Here is a 23,556-nt window from a genome sequence, read left to right as displayed (position 1 = left end):
TAAAAGAAACAAACATTAAGTCTATAAAAATATTTTAACATCTAATAGTAATATATTTTTCTTTATACAAAGGCAGCCATAAAAATTAAATCCTTTTTATGTTGAAAGGGGCCAACCACAGTCATAAAGTGACCTTGCATGTCTTTCCACTCTTCCTATGGTTGTTGGCTTGCCCTTATATAAGTATCAGTTCAGTTCAGTCACTCAGTCGTGTCCGACTCTCTGCGATCCCATGAACTGCAGCACACCAGGCCTTCCTGTCCATCCCAACTCCCGGAGTCTACCCAAACCCATGTCCATCGAGTTGGTGATGCCATCCAACCATCTCATCCTTTGTCGTCCCCTTCTCCTCCTGCCCCTAATCCTTCCCAGCATCAGGGTCTTTTCCAATGAGTCAACTCTTTGCATGAGGTGGCCAAAGTATTGGAGCTTCAGCTTCAACGTCAATCCTTCCAATGAACACCCAGGATTGATCTCCTTTAGGATGGATTGATTGGATCTCCTGGTAGTCCAAGGGACTCTCAAGAGTCCTCTCCAACACCACAGTTCAAAAGCATCAATTCTTCGGCACTCAGCCTTCTTCACCATCCAACTCTCACATCCATACATGACCACTGGAAAAACCATAGCCTTGACTAGATGGACTTTTGTTTGCAAAGTAATGTCTCTGCTTTTAAATATGCTATCTAGGTTGGTCATAACCTTCCTTCCAAGGAGTAAGCGTCTTTTAATTTCATGGCTGCAATCACCATCAGCAGTGATTTTGGAGCCCAAAAAAATAAAGTCTGACACTGTTTCCCCATCTATTTCCCATGAAGTGATGGGACCAGATGCCATGATCTTAGTTTTCTGAATGTTGAGCTGTAAGCCAACTTTTTCATGGTCCTCTTTCACTTTCATCAAGAGGCTCTTTAGTTCTTCTTCACTTTCTGCCATAAGGGTTGTGTCATCTGCATATCTGAGGTTATTGATATTTCTCCCAGCAATCTTGATTCCAGCTTCTGTTTCTTCCAGCCCAGCGTTTCTCATGATGTACTCTGCATATAAGTTTAATAAACAGGGTGACAATATACAGCTTTGATGTACTCCTTTTCCTATTTGGAACCAGTCTGTTGTTCCATGTCCAGTTCTAACTGTTGCTTCCTGACCTGCATACAGGTTTCTCAAGAGGTAGGTCAGATGGTCTGGTATTCCCATCTCTTTCAGAATTTTCCACAGTTTATTGTGATCCACACAGTCAAAGGCTTTGGCATAGTCAATAAAGCAGAAATAGATGTTTTTCTGGAACTCTCTTGCTTTTCCGATGATCCAGTGGATATTGGCAATTTGATCTCTGGTTCCTCTACCTTTTCTAAAACCAGCTTGAACATCTGGAAGTTCACTGTGCAAGTGTTGCTGAAGCCTGGCTTGGAGAATTTTGAGCATTACTTTACTAGCATGTGAGATGAGTGCAATTTTGCGGTAGTTTGAGCATTCTTTGGCATTGCCTTTCTTTGGGATTGGAATGAAAACTGACCTTTTCTAGTCCTCTGGCCACTGCTGAGTTTTCCAAATTTGCTGGCATATCGATTGCAGCACTTTCACAGCATCCCCTTTGAGGATTTGAAATAGCTCAACTGGAATTCCATTACCTCCACTAGCTTTGTTCGTAGTGATGCTTTCTAAGGCCCACTTGACTTCACATTCCAGAATGTCTGGCTCTAGGTGAGTGATCACACCATCGTGATTATCTGGGTCGTGAAGATCTTTTTTGTACAGTTCTTCTGTGTATTCTTGCCACCTCTTCTAATATCTTCTGCTTCTGTTAGGTCCATATCATTTCTGTCCTTTATCGAGGCTTTCTTTGCATGAAATGTTCCTTTGGTATCTCTAATTTTCTTGAAGAGATCTCTAGTTTTTCCCAGTCTGTTGTTTTCCTCTATTTCTTTGCATTGATCGCTGAGGAAGGCTTTCTTATCTCACCTTGCTATTCTTTGGAACTCTGCATTCAGATGGGAATATCTTTCCTTTTCTCCTTTGCTTTTCACTTCTCTTCTCTTCCCAGCTATCTGTAAGGCCTCCTCAGACAGCCATTTTGCTTTTTTGCATTTCTTTTCCATGGGGATTTTCTTGATCCCTGTCTCCTGTACAATGTCACGAACCTCTGTCCATAGTTCATCAGGCACTCTGTCTATCAGATCTAGTCCCTTAAATCTATTTGTCACTTCTACTGTATACTCATAAGGTATTTGATCTAGGTCATACCTGAATGGACTAGTGGTTTTCCCTACATTCTTCAATTTAAGTCTGAATTTGGCAATAAGGAGTTCATGATCTGAGCCACAGTCTGCTCCCGGTCTTGTTTTTGCTGACTATATAAAGCTTCTCCATCTTTGGCTGCAAAGAATATAATCAATCTGATTTCGGTGTTGACCCTGTGGTGATGTCCACGTGTAGAGTCTTCTCTAGCTAGAATATATAGTGGAGTGAACATACCTGGGGCCAACAAGGTGGAAGGAAGAGTCAGGTAAACAATTTTGAGACATTTTTATAATTTTCCTGGAAGAATCAAGTCCCTTTTGTCCCTTTATCACATTTTCACATACTCTATAAAGCACATTTGTATACACTTCATGTTTTCTTGCAGTCAGTTTCTTACTTTATAGGTGTAGAGAACACAGATTAAGACTTAATTCTGTACTTCACCACTAATTTTAGTCTTTTAAAATTCTTGTTCCCAATTATATTTTCTTTTATACAAACAGATTTATCAAGATTTAATTCACATAGCATAAAATTCTCCATTGTGAAGTGGATCATTTGATGGTCTTTAGTATATTTATAGACTTGCACAATCATCACCATTAACTAATTTTTAATATTTTTATCACCCCCCAAAGAAATCTCATACCCATTTGTGATCACTTCCTCTTTCTTCTTTCCCCCAGGTCCTGAAAAATCACTAATCTGCTTTTTGTCTACATAGATTTGTATATACTGGACACTTTGAATTTATATAATGTGAAGTCTTTTGTGATTGACTTCTTTCATTTAGCATAGTGTTTTAAGGTATATTCATGTAGTATGGATGGTACTTTGTTCATTTTTATGACTAAATACTGTTCCACTGTGTGAATACATTACTTTTGTTTATTCATTCATCAGTTGATAGACATTTGTATGGTTTCTGCTTTTTGGCTATCAAGTATAATGATGCTATGGACATTTGTGTAAAAGCTTTTGTATAGACATATATTTCAAATCTCTTGGGCTTTTACCTAGGATTGATACTGCTGAGTGAAATTGTGACTCTGTGTTTAACTTTTTTAGGAACTTCCAAATTGCTTTCAAATGTGCTTCACATTTTTGCATCCCCACTGGGAATTTCTGAGTATTCTAATTCATCACATCCTCACCAACACTTGTTGCTTGCTTGTTTTTATTTTTATTTTATTTTAGTCATTCTTATACATATAAAGTGGCATCACATTATAGTTTTGATTAGCATTTTCCTTATGACTGCTTATATCAAGCATGTTTTCATGTGCTCTTGGACATTTGTATATTTTCTTTGGAGAAGAGTCTATGCAAATATTTTGCATGTTTTTAATTGGGCTGTCTTTTCAAATGAGTTCTAAGAGTTCTTTATATGTTGTGCATTAAGTATCATTATCAGATAACTTATTGTAAATATTTTCTCCCATTCTGTATCATTTCATTTTCTTTGAATTGAATGTATTTGTTATTAATAAAATTTATTTTTTTCGATAATTGTATTTTTACTGTAATAGCAAAGAAACCATTTCCTTACCCCAGGTCACAAAGATTCATACCTATATTTTTTCTTAGTTTTATATTTTAAGCTTTTATATTTGTCTGTGATTCATTTAGAACTAAATTTTGTACATGATGTGAAGTGTGGGTCCAATTTAACTCATTCTTTGTGTGTGGATATCTAGGTGACCCAACACCTTTTGTTGAAACAGCTGTTAGTTTCCCACTAAATTTTATTGATAACTTGTCAAGAACCAGTTGACCATACTGTAAGAATTTATTTTTGTATTCTCAGTTTTATTTCATTGATCTACATGTCTACCTACATGCCAGTACCTCATGTCTTGATTAATGGAGGTTTTTAATAATTTTTGAAATCAGGAAATGTGAATCCAACAACCTTACTCTCTTTTCCAAGACTGTTTGGGTTATTCTGCGTCATTTGTATTTTCATATGAATTTTAGGAGCAGCTTCTCAGTATCTAATAAAGAAAGGCAACTGCACTAAATGAGAAAAGTTGTGTTGAGTTTGCAGGTTAATTGAAGAGTATTTCCTCAATGGACGAATTTTCAGTCCAAGAATGTGAGATGTTTTTCTATGTACTTAGGACCTCTTTAATTTCTTTTGACCATTATTTAAAATTTTAAGTTTATGATTTGTTGAATGTATTCCTATTTAGTTCTTGTTGATGCTGTTATGAATTGAATTGTTTCTTTAATTTCATTTTCAGATTGTTCATTGCTAGGGAGGATCAAGAGGGAGGGGACATATATATACCTATGGCTGATTCATGTTTAGGATTGACAGAAAGCCTCAAAATTCTGTAAAGCAATTATCCTTTAATTAAAAAATAAATAAATTTTAGAAAAGAAATACATCTGATTTTTGTTTATTGATTTTGTAACCAGAAACTTTGTTGAACTAATTTATTCACTCTGTAATTTTTCTTAATGGATTCATTATGATTTTTCTATAAGAAAAACTAGCAGGCTTCCCAAGTGGCTCAGTGGTAAAGAATTAGCCTCCCAATGCTGGAGATGCTGGTTTGATCCCTGGGTTGGGAAGATCCCCCGGCGGAGGAAATGACAATCCACTCCTGTATTCTTGCCTGAAAAAATCTCATAGACAGGAGCCTGGAGGGCTACAGTCTGTGGTATCACATAGTGTCAGACGTGACTGAGAGACTGAGGAGGTATGAATAGAAAAAACTATGTCATTTATAAATAGAGATGATTTTACTTAAACTTTTCCAATCTTGGTTCTTTCTTTTCAATGCTTAGCTTAGGACCCTCATTCCAATATTAAAATGAAGTGGGGTGAGTGTATGTGTTAGTCGCTTAGTCGTATCTGACTCTTTGTGACCCCATGGACTATGTAGCCTTCCAGGTCCCTCTGTCCATGGGATTCTACAGGCAAGAATACTGGAGTAGGCTGCCATTCCCTTCTCCAGGGGTGAGTGTATGTGTGCATGCTAAGTCACTTCAATCATGCCCGACTCTTTGCAATCCTATGGAGTGTAGCCCTCCAGTCTCCTCTTTCCATGGAATTCTCCAAGCAAGAATACTGGAGTGAGTTGCCATGCACTCCTCTAGTGGATCTTTCAGACTCAGGGTTCAAACCCACATCTCTTATGTCTCCTACATTAGCAGGTGGGTTCTTTACCACTAGAGCCACTTGGGAAGCCCGGAGGTGAGTGTGTATCCCTGTCTTTTTCCTGATCTTAGGTAAAGCTTTAACCATAAAATCTGATATCACCTGGAGATTTTTCATAGATTTGCTTTATTGTTTGATAAAGTTGTTTTCTGCTTCTACTTTGCTAGGTGTTTTTATAATGAAAATATGCTTTTTTACTTCCAAATAATTTTTCTATTAATACATCTGTTAAGGTATTTATGTGATTTTGGTCTTCTAAGTAATATGGTGTTATTAATGGATTGTTTTTTGTATTTTGAACCAATCTTTTCTTACTGATATAAATTTAACCTTGGCATAGTGTATAGTGTTTTGTTTATTTTTCTTGTTGCTGGACTCAATTTGTTAGTATTTGGCTGAGTAGTTTTGCATCCATATTCATAAGGGATATTTGATTATTTTTCTCTTGTGCTGTCTTTGCCTGGTTTTGGTTGTGGGTTGATGCTGTCCTCGATAAATGATTTGGGAAATACTCACTCTTTGATACTTTAGAAGAATTTCTGAAGATTTGGTGTTATTTCTACCTTAAATATGTGTTAGAATAAACCAGTAAAGTGATCTTGGGTGGGATTTCCTTTGTTTTTTTGATTATCAATTAACTCTATTTACTTTTATACATCTTTTCAGATTTTTTAATTTATTTTTTGAGTTAATTTCAGTAGTTTTTTTCTTCCTGGAAATGTGTCCACTTTATCCAAGTTATTGCATTTTTTGACATATAGATGTGGTAACTTGTATTTTCTCATGGTGTTAACTTATATCCTTTTATTATCCTGTAAGAAGACAGCAGTCTCTCTTTTTTTCTTTCTGACAAGACTTTGAGATTTGTCTCTACTTTCCTGATTACCCTAGCTAAAAAGTTTTGTTAATTTTGTTTGAATCTTTCCAAAGAAACAATTTTTGATTTTGTTGATTTTCTCTATTTGTTTTTCTAGTTCTATGTCCTTTTCTTCTGGTCTATTTATTATGTTTTTCTTTCTGCTTCTTTCAGTTTTGCTCTTCATTTTATTTCTTAAGGTGAAAAGTTAGAGTGTTCCTTTGAGATCTTTTTTCATGCAGGTGATATTGTTGTTGTTCACTTGCTGAGTCATGTCTGACTCTTTGCGACCCCAAGAACTGCAGCATACCAGTCTTCCTTGTCCTTTACTCTCTCTAGGAGTTTGCTCAAATTCATGTCCATTTAGTCGGTAATACAGGGAATAACATCTATAAATTTCTCTCTCTACACTACTTTAACTGAATCTCATAATTATTTTTATTTTGTGCTTTTTATTAATCACAAGATATTTTCAAAATTCTCTTGTAATTTGAGCCATTTGTTTTTTAAGAGCATATTGTTTATTTTCAGCATATTTGTGTAATCTGCAAATTTCTTTCCTTTATTGATAGCTCATTTAATTCCAATGTGCCTGAACATTATACTTTATATAATTGCAATTATATAGAATTTATTAAGGCTTATTTTAAAGCCCATCAAATGGTCTATCCTGGTACATATTTCACATACACTTAAGATGATTTTCTGATGTATTTTGAAGACTAATACTTTGTTGGCCACATTATTTGCAAATATTTTTTCCCAATCTGCGTGTTGTCTTTTTGTTTTGTTCATTGTTTCCTTTGCTGTGCAAAAGCTTTTAAGTTGGTCACATTTGTTAATTTTATTTAATTTCCATTAGTCAGGGAGATGGATCGAAAAAGATATTGCTGTGATTTATGTCAGAGAATGTTCTGCCTATGATTTCCTCTAAGAGTTTTATAGTGTCTGGTCTCACATTTAGGTCTATAATCTATCTTGAACTTATTTTTGCATATGTGTTAAAGAATGGGTTTTCTCTGATGGCTCAGCTGGTAAAGAATCTGCCTGCAATATGGGAGACCTGGGCTCAATCTCAGGGTTAAAGAATGATCTAAATTTATTTTCTTAAATGCGGCTCTCCAGTTAACCCAGTACTATTTGTTGAAGAGACTGTCTTCCAACATTGTGTGGTCTTGCCTTCTCTGTCATAGATTAATTGATAATAGGTGAATGCCACCACCTTTATGTCAGAAAGTGAAGAGGAACTAAAAAGCCTCTTGATGAAAGTGAAAGAGGAGAGTGAAAATGTTGGTTAAAGCTCAACATTCAGAAAACTAAGATCATGGAATCTGGTCCCATCACTTCATGGCAAATAGATGGGGAAACAGTGCAAACAGTGTCAGACTTCATTTATGGGGGCTCCAAAATCACTACAGATGGTGATTGCAGCCATGAAATTAAAAGACGCTTACTCCTTGAAAGGAAAGTTATGACCAACCTAGATAGCATGTTGAAAAGCAGAGACATTACTTTGCCAACAAAAGTCCATCTAGTCAAGGCTATGGTTTTTCCAGTGGTCATGTATGGATGTGAGAGTTGGACTGTGAAAAAAGCTGAGTGCTGAAAAATTGATGCTTTTGAAGTGTGGTGTTGGAGAAGACTCTTGAGAGTCCCTTGGACTGCAAGGAGATCCAACTAGTCCATCCTAAAGGAGATCAGTCCTGGGTGTTCATTGGAAGGACTGATGTTGAAGCTGAAATTCCAATACTTTGGCCACCTCATGTGAAGAGTGACTCATTAGAAAAGACCCTGATGCTGGGAAGGATTGGGGGCGGGAGGAGAAGGGGTTGACAGAGGATGAGATGGCTGGATGGCATCACTGACTCAATGGACATGAGTGGGTAGACTCTGGGAGTTGGCGATGGACAGGGAGGCCTGGCGTGCTGTGATTCATGGGGTCGCAAAGAGTCGGACACGACTGAGTGACTGAACTGAACTGAAAGAGTTTATTTTTGGATTTTCTATCCTGTTCTGTTGATCTATATTACTATTGCCATACTGTCTTGATTACTGTAGCTTTGTAGTATAGTCTGAAGTCAAGGAGCCTGATTCATCCAGCTCTGTTTTTCTTTCTCAAGATTGTTTTGGCTATATAGGGTCTTTTGTGCTTCCATACAAATTCTAAGATTGTTTTTTGGTTCTAGTTTTGTGAAAAATGCCATTGATAATTTGATACTGATTGTTCAGAATCTGTATATTGTCTTGGGTAGTATAGTCATTTTGACAATTTTGTTAATCTACTTACATGTAATGCAGTTACTGATAAAGTGAAAGTTGAGTCTGACATTTTTGCTATTTGTTGTCTATTTATCTTGTCTTTTTGCTACTGTTATTCCTTTAAAAAAAAAAACAACTATTTTGCTAAATAGATATTTTGTAGGATATTTAACTCTTTTGTTTCCTTATTTGTTAGTTATCATCTTCGTAGGTCTCCTAGGGATTACAATTAACATCATAACTAAAGCAATGTAGTTTTTATTAAAGCTTGAGTTTATACAATGTACAGAAATTTTGCCCCAACTTAGTGCCATTCCTCAGCTTTACATACGTCCTATTTTCATATAAATAAACACTTTTATATGAGTTCATCCTCATAGTGTTAAAATTATTTTTTGTACAGAAGTGAAGCATTACCAAGAAAAATATATTTATAACGTCTTTTATGTTTACCTGTGCCATTACTTTTACCAATGCTCTTATTTTTTTCCCATTGATTTGAGTTATTGCATAGTGTTTTTTCCTGAAGGACTCATTTAATATTTCTTATAGGAAAGTCTTTTAGTGATGAAATCTCTCGGTTTTTATTTATTAGGGTGTGTGTTAATTTCTCCTTCAATTTTGAAAGATAGTTTTGCTGAATACAGGATTCTTGGTTGACATTCATTTTCTTTCAGCACTTTGAATGTGTCATCCTACTGCCATCTGGCATCCATTATCCTATGAAGAGTCAGCTGTTAACTTTTTTGTGAATTCCTCATATGTGATGAGTTGCTTTTCTCTTCTCACTTGCATCATCCTTTTTGTCTTTGGCTTTCATCAGTTGCACTATGATGTGTCTAGAAGTGGATCTCTCTAGTTCATCCATTTTAGAATTAATTGAGCATTTGGATGGGCAAATAAATGTTTTTCATCAAATTTGGAGGGTTTTTTATGCTATTATTTATTAAAATATTCTTTCTACTCCTTTGTCTTCTCTTGAGACTAATTAAGCATATGTTTATATGCTAAATGGTATGTCACAAGATTCTGAGAGTCTATTTTTCTTCATTTTTTTCTTTGTCTTCTCATATTGGATAACCTTAATTGACCTATTTTCATGTTCACTATTTTCTTTTTCTATCCAATCCAGCCTGTTGCTTATCCTTTCTAATGAGTATTTCATTTTATATATACTTTTCAATTAAAGACTTATTTCTCTTTTCTTTTTTAATAGTTTTTGTCTTGATTAATATCTATTTGGTGAGACATTGTTCCCAAAGTCTCTTGAATAGACTAGTATCTATTTGGTGAGACATTGTTCCCACAAAACTGCAGAGATGGTTTCTTTTAGCTCTTTGAACATATTTATATCAGCTTTGAATATTAAGCCCAATGTCTGATCTTTCTCAGGAATAATTTTCTATTGACTGATTCCCACTCCCTCACCCTCCTTGTATGGGTCATGCTTTTGGTTTTTTGTTTTGTTTTTTGTGTGTCTCATAATGCTTTATTAAAACTTACACATTTTAGATAGTATAATATGGGATCCAGTGATGCAGATCACCTCCTCCCCTAAAGTTTGTGTTATTGCTGATTATTAACTTGTTTTTTGTTATTCTTCCTGCTATTTGTTTTGTGTCTTTCCTGGACTAATTCCATAAGGTCTGTATTCTTTGTGTTGTGTGGCCACTGAATGCCCTGCTTGGTTACTTTCATTTTCAGCTAATAATTTGAAAGAGATTTTCTTAAATGCTTTGAGCTGATAAGTTTCCCAGTCTTAGCAGAAGAGCACTGTGTTTGTTTTGATATTTGCTTTCAGTGCTCAGGCAGGCAGTTTATAACTCTGTCTTAGCTTTCTTTCACTTCCTCCTTGTCAGAGATTCAAGGTCAGATAGAGCTGAGAGATTAGGTCTTTTGTTTTTATTTGGCATGAATACAAGCCTTTATATGGGCATTATCTTCTTGGTTTCTAGGAATACAGTAAGTCTTTAAAAGTCCCCTATTGATCTCATTCTCAGTTTTTAAGTTGTTGGTCACCCCCTTTTTAGTCGCCAACTGTTGCCACCTCGGGCAAATAGATGGGGAAAAAATGGAAACAGTGTCAGTGTTCATATGCTTGGGCTCCAAAATTACTGCAGACAATGACTGCAGTCACAAAATTAAAAGACACTTGCTCTTTGGAAGAAAAGCCATGACAAAACTAGATAGCATATTTAAAAGCAGAGACATTGCTTTGCCAACAAAGATGTGTATAGTCAAAACTATGGTTTTTCCACATCTGTAGTCACATGCAGATGTGAGAGTTGGACCATAAGGAAGGCTGAGTGCTGAAAAATTGATTCTTTCACTGTGGTGTTGGAGAAGACTCTTGAGGGTCCCCTGGACTGTAAGGAGATTAAGCCAGTCAATCCTAAAGGAAATCAGTCTTGAATACTCATTTAAAGGACTGATGCTGATGCTCCAATACTTTGGCCACCTGATGGGAAGAGCTGACTCATTGGAAAAGACCCTGATGCTGGGAAAGATTGAGGGCAGGCTGAGAAGAGGATGACAGAGGACGAGATGTTTGGATGGCATCACCGACTCAATGGATATAAGTTTGAGCAAACTGGGAGATCATAAAGGACAGGGAGGCCTGGTGTGCTGCAGTCCATGCGTAGCAAAGAGTCAGATACCATCTACCGACTGAAGAACAACAGGCAGATGAAATTTCAAACAATTGCTACTGATTGTTTTAGATCAAGACCCTGGTATAGCTGTTTGTTGTTGTTTAGTTGCTAATTTGTGTCCGACTCCTTTGTGACCCCATGAACTGCAGCCCACCAGGCTCCTCTGTCCATGGGATTTACCAGGCAACAATACTGGAGTGGGTTGCCATTTCCTTCTCCAGAGTATCTTCCTGACCTTTGGATTGAACCTGCGGAATGGCAACCTATCCAATATTCTTGCCTGGGAAATCCCATGGCTAGAGGAACCTGGTGGGTTACACTCCTTGGTATCACAAACAGTTGGACATGACTGAGCAATTGAGTACACATCCTATCTTACTAAATTCAATGTTAATTTACTGTGGCTGTGAGTCTAACAGGATTCCCTACTTTTTTTCATTCCTGAAAAAAATATATATCACATAATGTAAAAACAAAATGAACAGCATGTTCTTTAGTTTGCATCTTACTGTAAATTGCTTTCTAGTTCTGGAACATGTTCAGAACATTTTTTAACAAATTAAATTTTGCCTTCTTCAATAAAAGAATAATATGTCCTCTATGGTGAACAAATGTTGTAGTTCAATTCTATATTTAAACTTATGCTCCAACATTGTGGATTATATATTTTCTTTATATAACTACTAAATTACAGAACTTCCAGGTGCTCCTACTTATAAACAAGTCTGTATCTAAACATTATCTACTTAACCTACATCCAGAATAAAAAGAACCTATATATCCCCAATAAAGAAAATTGTTGCAATGCCTCATAACCAAAATGTATGGTTATATAACTCTTTGCTACTATAAAAAAAAAATCTTGTACTGAATTAAGAGAAAAATCCCTATATGTTTTACCAGGCAAAATACAAAAATCTACTCTTTGAAATAATGTGATCCTAATTATAAAGTGAGAAATACTATACTTAAGGTATTATTATCACTATTGTTATTTACAAAGCAAATTCTCTGTAACTTACAGGCATTAGATGGTTGTTTTACCCACTTCCTATGATTACCTTTTCATTTTCAGTGTTTTATTTACTCATCTATCTGCCTAGTATCTGCTAATTGTGTTCTATGTATACCCACTGATTCATAACTTCATTTATTTACTTCATATCTATTAGGTATCAGCAATAAACTCTTTAAGGGGAGGGACTAGATCTTACTCATGTTTGTCTATTTTCTACCACAGTGGCTATAATGAAAAACATGAAACTAGAAAAACATAAAGCAATGCTATATTTTAGTATTACATGGTTATCTTTGAGATTACAAAAAGGTTGTTCTGCACAAAAGTGTTAATATTTGATCATTTTTGACTTTCCAAAATAAAACTTCATGTGATCCGCCTTAGTATAGTTATGTGTAGAACAGCCAAATGATCAGACACCAACTCATAGAACAGGTCAAATCTGACCTCACTTTAGGATTTAGTTTGGAAGCAGGGAATTGGTGATTATCACATTAAAGTATATGTACCCTCAAAAACCTCGAATAGCCAAAGCAATCTTGAGAAAGAAGAATGGAACTGGAGGAATCAACCTGCCTGACTTCAGGCTCTACTACAAAGCCACAGTCATCAAGACAGTATGGTACTGGCACAAAGATAGAAATATAGATCAATGGAACAAAATAGAAAGCCCAGAGATAAACCCACACACCTATGGACACCTTATCTTCGACAAAGGAGGCAAGAATATACAATGGAGAAAAAACAATCTCTTTAACAAGTGGTGCTGGGAAAACTGGCCAACCACTTGTAAAATAATGAAACTAGAACACTTTCTAACACCATACACAAAAATAAACTCAAAATGGATTAAAGATCTAAACATAAGACCAGAAACTATAAAACTCCTAGAGGAAAACATAGGCAAAACACTCTCCGATATAAATCACAGCAGGATCATCCATGACCCACCTCCCATAATATTTGAAATAAAAGCAAAAATAAACAAATGGGACCTAATTCAAATCAAAAGCTTTTGCAGAACAAAGGAAACTATAAGCAAGGTGAAAAGACAGCCTTCAGAATGGGAGAAAATAATAGCAAACGAAGCAACAGACAAACAATTAATCTCAAAAATATACAAGCAACTCCTGCAGCTGAATTCCAGAAAAATAAACGACCCAATCAAAAAGTGGGCCAAAGAACTAAACAGACATTTCTCCAAAGAAGACATACAGATGGCTAACAAACACATGAAAAGATGCTCAACATCACTCATTATTAGAGAAATGCAAATCAAAACCACAATGAGGTACCATTTCACGCCCGTCAGAATGGCTGCTATCCAAAAGTCTACAAGCAATAAATGCTGGAGAGGGTGTGGAGAAAAGGGAACCCTCTAACACTGTTGGTGAGAATGCAAACTAGTACAACCACTATGGAGAACAGTGTGGAGATTCCTTAAAAAACTGGGAATAGAACTGCCATATGATCCAGCAATCACAATGCTGGGCATACACACCGAGGAAACCAAAATTGAAAGAGACGCGTGTACCCCAATGTTCATCGCAGCACTGTTTATAATAGCCAGGACATAGAAGCAACCTAGATGTCCATCAGCAGACGAAAGGATAAGGAAGCTGTGGTACATATACACAATGGAATATTACTCAGCCATTAAAAAAATACATTTGAACCAGTTCTATTGAGATGGATGAAACTGGAGCCCATTATACAGAGTGAAGTAAGCCAGAGAGAAAAACACCAATACAGTATACTAATGTATATATATCGAATTTGAAAGATGGTAACGATAACCCTATATGCGAGACAGAATAAGACGCACAGATGCATAGAACAGTCTTATGGACTCTGAGGGAGAAGGTGAGGGTGGGACGTTCTGAGAGAATAGCATTGAAACATGTATATTATTGTATGTGAAACAGAACACCATTCCATGTTCGATGCATGAGACTAATGCTCAGGGCTGGGGCAATGGGATGACCCAGAGGGATGGGATGGGGAGGGAGGTGGGAGGGGGGTTCAGGATGGGGAACACATGTAAACCCATGGCTGATTCATGTCAATGTATGGCAAAAACCACTACAATATTGTAAAGTAATTAGCCCCCAACTAAAATAAATAAATTTACTAAAAAAAAACACAAAAATCTGTAAAGCAATTATCCTTCAATTAAAAACAAATAAATTAAAAAATAAACAAACTAAAAAAAAAGTATATGTACCCTCATATTCATCACAGCATAATCACAATAGTGAACAATATGTAAGAAGCCTACATGTCCAATAATGGATGAAACAAAAAAGAAAATGTGACACACACGTATAAACATACACACTGGAATATTATTCAGCCATAAGAAAGAAGAGAATCAGTCTTTTGTCTTATAGCGATAGAGCTTGAGGACCTTATACTGAGTGAAATGTCAGACAGACAAAAGTAAATACTATATGATGTCATCCTTATGTGGAATCTGAAAACAATGACCTTATAAATAAGAGAGTAGAAGAATGGTTACCAGGAGTCTGGGTTGGGGGAAATGGGGTGATGTTGATTAAAGAGTATAAACTTCCAGTTATAAATTGAATAAGTCCCGAAGACCTAGTTTAAAGCATGGTAAATATCATTAATACAACTATATTATTTACTTGAAACTTGCTAAGAGAGCAAATCTTAAAAGTTTTCAGTAGGCTACAAAAAGAAGGTAATTATGTGAGGTGAGAGAAGTTATTACTAACCCTATTGTGGTAGTCATTTCACAATATATATGTGGATCAAGTTGTCATGTTCTATGCCTTACACAATATATAATTGTATCTCAGTTATCTGGAAAATATGTAAAGAATAATGATTACTGTTTAATCTTACATACATTTTGACTCTTTTTTCCCCCTTCAGTTCAGTTCAGTTCAGTCACCCAGTCGTGTCCGACTCTCTGTGACCCCATGAATTGCAGCACGCCAGGCCTCTCTGTCCATCACCAACTCCAGGAGTCTACCCAAACCCATGTCCATCGAGTCGGTTATGCCATCTAACCATCTCATCCTCTGTCGTCCCCTTCTCCTCTTCCCCCCAATGCCACCCAGCATCAGGGCCTTTTCCAATGAGTCAACCCTTCGCATGAGGTGGCCAAAGTATTGGAGTTTCAGCTTCAACATCAGTCCTTCCAATGAACACCCAGGGTTGATCTCTTTTAGGATGGATTGATTGGATCTCCTTGCAGTCCAAGGGACTCTCAAGAGTCTTCTTCAACACCACAGTTCAAAAGCATCAATTCTTCGGCGCTCAGCTTTCTTCACCGTCCAACTCTCACATCTATACATGACCACTGGAAAAACCATAGCCTTAACTAGATGGACTTTTGTTGGCAAAGTAATGTCTCTGCTTTTAAATATGATATCTAGGTTGGCCATGACCCTCCTTCCAAGGAGTAAGCGTCTTTTAATTTCATGGCCGCAATCACCATCAGCAGTGATTTCGGAGCCCCCAAAAATAAAGTCTGACACTGTTTCCACTGTTTCCCCATCTATTTCCCATGAAGTGATGGGACCAGATGCCACGATCTTAGTTTTCTGAACGTTGAGCTTCAAGCTAACTTTTTCACTCTCCTCTTTCACTTTCATCAAGAGTCTCTTTAGTTCTTCTTCACTTTCTGCCATAAGGGTGGTGCATCCGCATATCTGAGGTTATTGATATTTCTCCCGGCAATCTTAATTCCAGCTTGTGTTTCTTCCAGCCCAGCGTTTCTCATGATGTACTCTGCATATAAGTTAAATAAGCAGGGTGACAATATACAGCCTTGATGTACTCCTTTTCCTATCTAGAACCAGTCTGTTGTTCCATGTCCAGTTCTAACTGTTGCTTCCTGACCTGCATACAAGTTTCTCAAGAGGCAGGTCAGATGGTCTGGTATTCCCATCTCTTTCAGAATTTTCCACAGTTTATTGTGATCCACACAGTCAAAGGTTTTGGCACAGTCAATAAAGCAGAAATAGATGTTTTTCTGGAACTCTTGCTTTTTCGATGATCCAGCGGATATTGGCAATTTGATCTCTGGTTCCTCTGCCTTTTCTAAAACCAGCTTGAACATCTGGAAGTTCACGGTTCATGTATTGCTGAAGCCTGACTTGGAGAATTTTGAGCATTTCCCCACTTAGTTTACTTATTATAGATAAAATCTGTTCATTTTTAGACAGATAACACTGGCATACCACATATATCAGTTAAGATAATTTCCACTGGAAAAAACTGAAAACCTGACTTAAATTGGCCTAATGAGTGAGGACATTTTAAGCTTTCAACTAGGAACCCAGAAGAGTATGTGTCCCAGTATCAGCCTCGGTATTTGGCTGCATTTTATTCTGATTCCCTCATTTATATTCTTTAGTTGCTGAGTTTGTGTCTTGTACCCTGATATACAAAAACAATAGAGGCCTTCTCCTATATTTGCTTTCTCTTGAGAGTGATTGATTATATTCTTTGCAGCCAAAGATTGAGAAGCTCTATACAGTCAGCAAAAACAAGACCGGGAGCAGACTGTGGCTCAGATCATGAACTGCTTATTGCCAAATTCAGACTTAAATTGAAGAAAGTAGGAAAAACCACTAGACCATTCAGGTATGACCTAGATCAAATCCCTTATGAGTATACAGTGGAAGTGACAAATAGATTTAAGGGACTAGACCTGATAGACAGAGTGCCTGATGAACTATGGACAGAGGTTCGTGACATTGTACGGGAGACAGGGATCAAGAAAATTCCCATGGAAAAGAAATGCAAAAAAGCAAAATGGCTGTCTGAGGAGGCCTACACATAGCTGGGAAGAGAAGAGAAGCGAAAAGCAAAGGAGAAAAGGAAAGATATTCTCATCTGAATGCAGAGTTTCAAAGAATAGCAAGGAGAGATAAGAAAGCCTTCCTCAGCAATCAGTGCAAAGAAATAGAGGAAAACAACAGATTGGGAAAGACTAGAGATCTCTTCAAGAAAATTAGAGATACCAAAGGAACATTTCATGCAAAGATAGGCTCGATAAAGGACAGAAATGGTATGGACCTAACAGAAGCAGAAGATATTAAGAAGAGGTGGCAAGAATACACAGAAGAACTGTACTAAAAAGATCTTCACGACCCAGATAATCACGATGGTGTGATCACTCACCTAGAGCCAGACATCCTGGAATGTGAAGTCAAGTGGGCCTTAGGAAGCATCACTACGAACAAAGCTAGTGGAGGTGATGGAATTCCAATTGAGCTATTTCAAATCCTCAAAGCTGATGCTGTGAAAGTGCTGCACTCGGTATGCCAGCAAATTTGGAAAACTCAGCAGTGGCCACAGGACCAGAAGAGGTCAGTCTTCGTTCCATTCCCAAAGAAACACAATGCCAAAGAATGCTCAAACTACCACACAATTGCACTCATCTCACATGCTAGTAAAGTAATGCTCAAAATTCTCCAAGCCAGGCTTCAGCAATACGTGAACCGTGAACTTCCAGATGTTCAAGCTGGTTTTAGAAAAGGCAGAGGAACCAGAGATCAAATTGCCAATATCCGCTAGATCATCGAAAAAGTAAGAGAGTTCCAGAAAAACATCTATTTCTGCTTTATTGACTATGCCAAAGCCTTTGATTGTGTGGATCACAATAAACTGTGGAAAATTCTGAAAGAGATGGGAATACCAGCCCATCTGACCTGTCTCTTGAGAAACGTGTATGCTGGTCAGGAAGCAACAGTTAGAACTGGACATGGAACAACAGACTGGTTCCAAATAGGAAAAGGAATACATCAAGGTTGTATATTGTCACCCTGCTTATTTAACTTATATGCAGAGTACATCATGAGAAATGCTGGTCTGGAAGAAACACAAGCTGGAATCAAGATTGCCGGGAGAAATATCAATAACCTCAGATATGCAGATGACACCACCCTTATGGCAGAAAGTGAAGAAAAACTAAAGAGCCTCTTGATGAAGGTTAAAGAGGAGAGTGAAAAAGTTGGCTTGAAGCTCAACGTTCAGAAAACTAAGATCGTGGCATCTGGTCCCATCACTTTATGGGAAATAGATGGGGAAACAGTGGAAACAGTGTCAGACTTTATTTTTGGGGGCTCCGAAATCACTGCTGATGGTGATTGCAGCCATGAAATTAAAAGACGCTTACTCCTTGGAAGGAAGGTTATGGCCAACCTAGATAGCATATTTAAAAGTAGAGACATTACTTTGCCAACAAAAGTCTGTCTAGTCAAGGCTATGGTTTTTCCAGTGGTCATGTATGGATGTGAGAGTTGGACGGTGAAGAAAGCTGAGCGCCGAAGTATTGATGCTTTTGAACTGTGGTGCTGGAGAAGACTCTTGAGAGTCCCTTGGACTGCAAGGAGATCCAATCAATCCATCCTAAAAGAGATCAACCCTGGGTGTTCATTGGAAGGACTGATGTTGAAGCTGAAACTCCAATACTTTGGCCACCTCATGCGAAGGGTTGACTCATTGGAAAAGGCCCTGATGCTGGGTGGCATTGGGGGGAAGAGGAGAAGGGGACGACAGAGGATGAGATGGTTAGATGGCATAACCGACTCGATGGACATGGGTTTGGGTAGACTCCTGGAGTTGGTGATGGACAGAGAGGCCTGGCGTGCTGCAATTCATGGGGTCGCAAATAGTTGGACACGACTGAGCAGCTGAACTGAACTGAACTGAGTGTTATTCCTTTCCAGAAATCCCAAGCTCTTTATATCTGTTCCGATGGCTGGGACTTTAGATTAGCCCTCATTTCTGAACCTTTCTATGCCAAGGTGTTAAAATTTTGCTTAGATCTTCAGACTATTCTAGGAAACAGTGGTTTATGCCATTGTATGAGAGATATAATGGTATTGATTATTAAAATGAATGTGCATTTGGGTATTTTCTATTCAGTACAGATAAAGGTGAAATACTATGAAAGAAGAAAACGACAGGTGTATTTCAGCTAACTGCCAACTCCTGATAGACAGCGAAATGCAGAAAGATTCTCTGGGGGAACTAAAGAAATTCTCATCTCCTATGCCTACAGGGAAAATTTTGTTTAAAATTATTCCCATAACCTGAATGGAAAAACGCTGTAATGACTAGGTAAATGCTCACCTAATGTACAAAACTGTATATGACATCTGGTGAAGGTGGCCTAGTATATTGCAAGATAAAATATATAATTTGAACCAATCGCCATTTTGTGGCACTATATCACTGACAGGTAGAATATGTTGGCTTGCAAACCACTGCATAGAAATAAGATTTGCTCCTCTCATTGTAACTTCCCATGACCCATTTGGGAATTTGTGTTTCTATGTGCACAACTTTAGGCACCACTGGAATAAAGAAACTGATTCTTAAAGAGTGGTGGTTTGGAGGAAAAGGGAGAGGGGGAGTGTGCTTCTATCAGGAAACACAAGAAAGGGTCCACTAATCCCTACTCTTAGGACTATGTCTCCTGCCTTGTCACCTTGGACTCCTCTTGACAGAAACAGGCAGGAAAAAAGAGTTTGTTAAGATTTTAATGTCTACATTCATTAATATTATCTTGAATGCGCCAACATGAAGATTCAGAAACAAGGTAGATTATTATTATCTATGTAGAGTATTAACTTCTTAGGGCTCACTTTGCCTTTATTCTTACCCTTGGGATGATGTGAGAGGAACCAGATACAATCTGGCATTTAACAGGATCTACTGTAGGCACGTATCACAAAAAATAAATCTGGCATTTATAGGGAAGAAAGAGGCAGCTTTCCTTCCTTTCCTTCTAAGAGTCTCTTTGGAAATATAATGGGAAGAATCTTGAGTCCTCACACTTTGGAATCTAAGTAAATGTTTGCAGAGAAAGACAAGACTTTTGTATATGGCTTTACAACTCAAGGGATATCTTCGTATGTCAGAGAGTAAGAGGATCTGAATAGTACAAAGGGTACAGTGTAGCAAATACTGGTGCCACATCTGCATCCTATCAGTGTGCTCCAGACCATTTCCAACTGACAGCACTTGTATTTCTTTGCCTAAAAAATTGTTTTTACTGAAGACTTGGAAGTTACTTTTCAAAGATAACAGATTTAAATATGAGGATAATCAGTACTCTGTAAGAGTATATCTATGTCATGACTAAATAAATCTGAATAAAAACCCCATATTTTCGCTTGTGCTGAGACAGGCCTATCTTTACATTTCTCAAAGATTTTTTAGTGTGTGGAATTACATTTATAAAAATATAGTTGGCTTAACTGATAGCATTACCAGAATGACCTCTAGGTGTCTTATCCCACAGAGATCTGTGATCTTGCTCTTTTTTGATAGCATGACTGCTTTTTGGGAGGTGGACATATGAAACTTAGAAAACTAGGTTAACTGATAAGCTGAAGGCTGATGTTGGATCTCCATATGGAAAATTGTTATAACTCACCTCGTTTTCAGACTTAAGTTCACAAATCCTGAGCATTCGGATTGAAATGGAGGCTGGATCTCTTTGGCAAAGGACTTGTAACACTATTTATTGTAAACTCTCCCCAAAGAAATCTACTGCCATTTAGTAGAGTAACTGTATACTTGGAAAAAGAATATGCAAAATTCTTTTTTTTAATTTATTTATTTTAATTGGAAGCTAATTACTTTACAACATTGTGGTGGTTTTTGCCATACACTCACATGAATCATCCATTGGTGTACATGTGTTCCCAATCCTGAACTGCCCTCCCACCTCCCTCACCATCCCACCCCTCAGGGTCATCCCAGTGCACCAGCCCTGAGCACTCTGTCTCATGCATCGAACCTGGACTGGTGATCTATTTCACATATGATAATATACATGATTCAATGCTATTCTCTCAAATCATCCCACCCTCGCCTTCTCCCACAGAGTCCAAAAGTCTGTTCTTTACATCTGTGTCTCTTTTGCTGTCTCGCATATAGGATCATTGTTACCACCTTTCTAAATTCCATATTTATGCGTTAGTATACTGTATTGATGTTTTTCTTTCTGACTTACTTCACTCTGTGTAATAGGTTCCAGTTTCATCCACCTCATTAGAACTAATTCAAATGCATTCGTTTTAATAGCTGAGTAATATTCCATTGTGTATACTTACCATGACTTTCTTATCCATTCATTTGCTGATGAACATCTAGGTTGCTTCCATGTCCTGGCTATTATAAACAGTGATGCGATGAACATTGGGGTACACGTGTCTCTTTCAATTCTGGTTTCCTCAGTGTGTATTCCCAGCAGTGGGATTGCTGGGTTATATGGCAGTTCTATTTCCAGTTTTTTAAGGAATCTCCACACTGTTCTCCATAGTGGCTGTACTAGTTTGCATTCCCACCAACAGTGTAAGAGGGTTCCCTTTTCTTCTCACCCTCTCCACAATTTATTTTTTGTAGACTCTTGGATAGCAGCCATTCTGACCGGCATGAGATGGTAACTCATTGTAGTTTTGATTTGCATTTCTCTAATAATGAGTGATGTTGAGCATCTTTTCATGTGTCTGTTAGCCATCTGTATGTCTTCTTTGGAGAAGTGTCTGTTTAGTTCTTTGGCCCATTTTGTCATTGGGACTCTCATTTTTCTGGAAATGAGCTGCAGGAGTTACTTTATATTTTTGAGATTAATTCTTGTCAGTTACTTCATTTGCTATTATTTTCTCCCATTCTAAAAGCTGTCTTTTTACCTTGCTTATAGTTTCCTTCATTGTGCAAAAGCTTTTAAGTTTAATTAGGTCCCATTTGTTTATTTTTGCTTTTATTTCCATTACTTTGGAAAGTGGATCATAGAGGATCCTGCTGTGATTTATGTCGGAGAGTGTTTTGCCTATGTTTTCCTCTAGGGGTTTTATAGTTTCTGTCTTACGTTTAGATCTTTAATCCATTTTGAGTTTATTTTTGTGTATGGTGTTAGGAAGTGTTCTGCTGCTGCTGCTTCTAAGTCTCTGTAGTCATGTATGACTCTGTGCAACCCCATAGACGGCTGCCCACCAGGCTCCTCTGTCCCTGGGATTCTCCAGGCAAGAATACTGGAGTGGGTACCATTTCCTTCTCCAATGCATGAAAGTGAAAAGTGAAAGTGAAGTCGCTCAGTTGTGTCCGCCTCTTAGTGACCTCATGGACTGTAGCCTACCAGGCTCCTACATCCATGGGATTTTCCAGGCAAGAGTATTGGAGTGGGTTGCCATTTCCTTCTCCAGAAAGTGTTCTAGTTTCATTCATTTATAAGTGGTTGACCAATTTTCCAAGCACCGCTTGTTAAAAAAAATTGCCTTTCCTCCATCATATATTCTTGCCTACTTTATCAAAGATAAGATGTCCATAGGTGCATGGATTTATCTCTGGGCTTTCTATTTTGTTCCATTGATCTATATTTCTGTCTTTGTGCCAGTACCATACTCTCCTGATGATTGTAGCTTTGTAGTATAGCCTGAAGTCAGGCAGGTTGATTCCTCCAGTTCCATTCTTCTTTCTCAAGATTGCTTTGGCTATTCGAGGTTTTTTGTATTTCCATACAAATTGTGAAATTATTTGTTCTAGATCTCTGAAAAATACCATTGGTAGTTTGATAGGGATTGCATTGAATCTATAGATTGCTTTGGGTAGTATACTTATTTTCACTATATTGATTCTTCCAATCCATGAACATGGTATATTTCTCCATCTATTTGTGTCCCCTTTGATTTCTTTCATCAGTGTTTTATACTTTTCTATATATAGGTCTTCGTTTCTTTAGGTAGCTTTATTCCTAAGTATTTTACACTTTTCGTTGCAATGGTGAATGGAATTTTTTCCTTAATATCCTTTCTGTTTTCTCATTGTTAGTATATAGGAATGCAAGGGATTTCTATGTGTTAATTTTATATCCTGCAACTTTACTATATTCATTGATTAGCTCTAGAAATTTTCTGGTGGAATCTTTAGGGTTTTCTATGTAGAGGATCATGCCATCTGCAAACAGTGAGAGTTTTACTTCTTCTTTTCCAATCTGGATTCCTTTTATTTCTCTTTCTTCCCTGATTGCTCTAGCTAAAACTTCCAAAACTATGTTAAATAGTAGAGGTGAAAGTGGGCACCCTTGTCTTGTTACTGACTTTAGGGGAAATGCTTTCAATTTTTCACCATTGAGAAGAATGTTTGCTGTGGGTTTATCATATATGGCTTTTATTATATTGAGGTATGTTCCTTTTATGCCTGCTTTCTGGAGGATTTTTATCATAAATGGATGTTGAATTTTGTCAAAGGCTTTCTCTGCATCTATTGAGATAATCATATGGTTTTTATTTTTCAATTTGTTAATATGGTGTATTGCATTGATTGATTTGTGAATATTTAAGAATCCTTGCATCCCATGGATAAAGTGCACCTG

At 37.3% G+C, this 23,556-nt stretch overlaps 1 protein-coding gene across 2 annotated transcripts in view; it reads left to right on the top strand.

The window, feature by feature from the left end:
- Positions 1-23,556, top strand: part of LOC145546808 (uncharacterized) — a 244,878-nt gene that overhangs the window by 62,547 nt on the left and 158,775 nt on the right. Inside the window, exon 6 of one of the 2 annotated variants that reach the window (XM_081594807.1) lies at positions 16,677-19,388. The exons of the other annotated variant lie outside the window; for it this stretch is intronic. Within the exon in view, the coding sequence (XP_081450933.1) occupies positions 16,677-17,007 (331 nt within the window). The 3' untranslated portion in view covers positions 17,008-19,388. Of the gene's footprint in view, positions 1-16,676; positions 19,389-23,556 lie in introns of those variants that run through there. 2 annotated transcript variants of the gene reach the window in all.

The sequence above is a fragment of the Giraffa tippelskirchi genome, chromosome 1 (assembly GCF_054371585.1).
Source record: "Giraffa tippelskirchi isolate mGirTip1 chromosome 1, T2T-mGirTip1v1.2.pri, whole genome shotgun sequence".
NCBI classification, from domain to species: domain Eukaryota; kingdom Metazoa; phylum Chordata; class Mammalia; order Artiodactyla; family Giraffidae; genus Giraffa; species Giraffa tippelskirchi.
The sequence above is the reverse complement of the archived record's forward strand: the minus strand, read 5'-3'. Positions and strand labels throughout refer to the sequence as shown.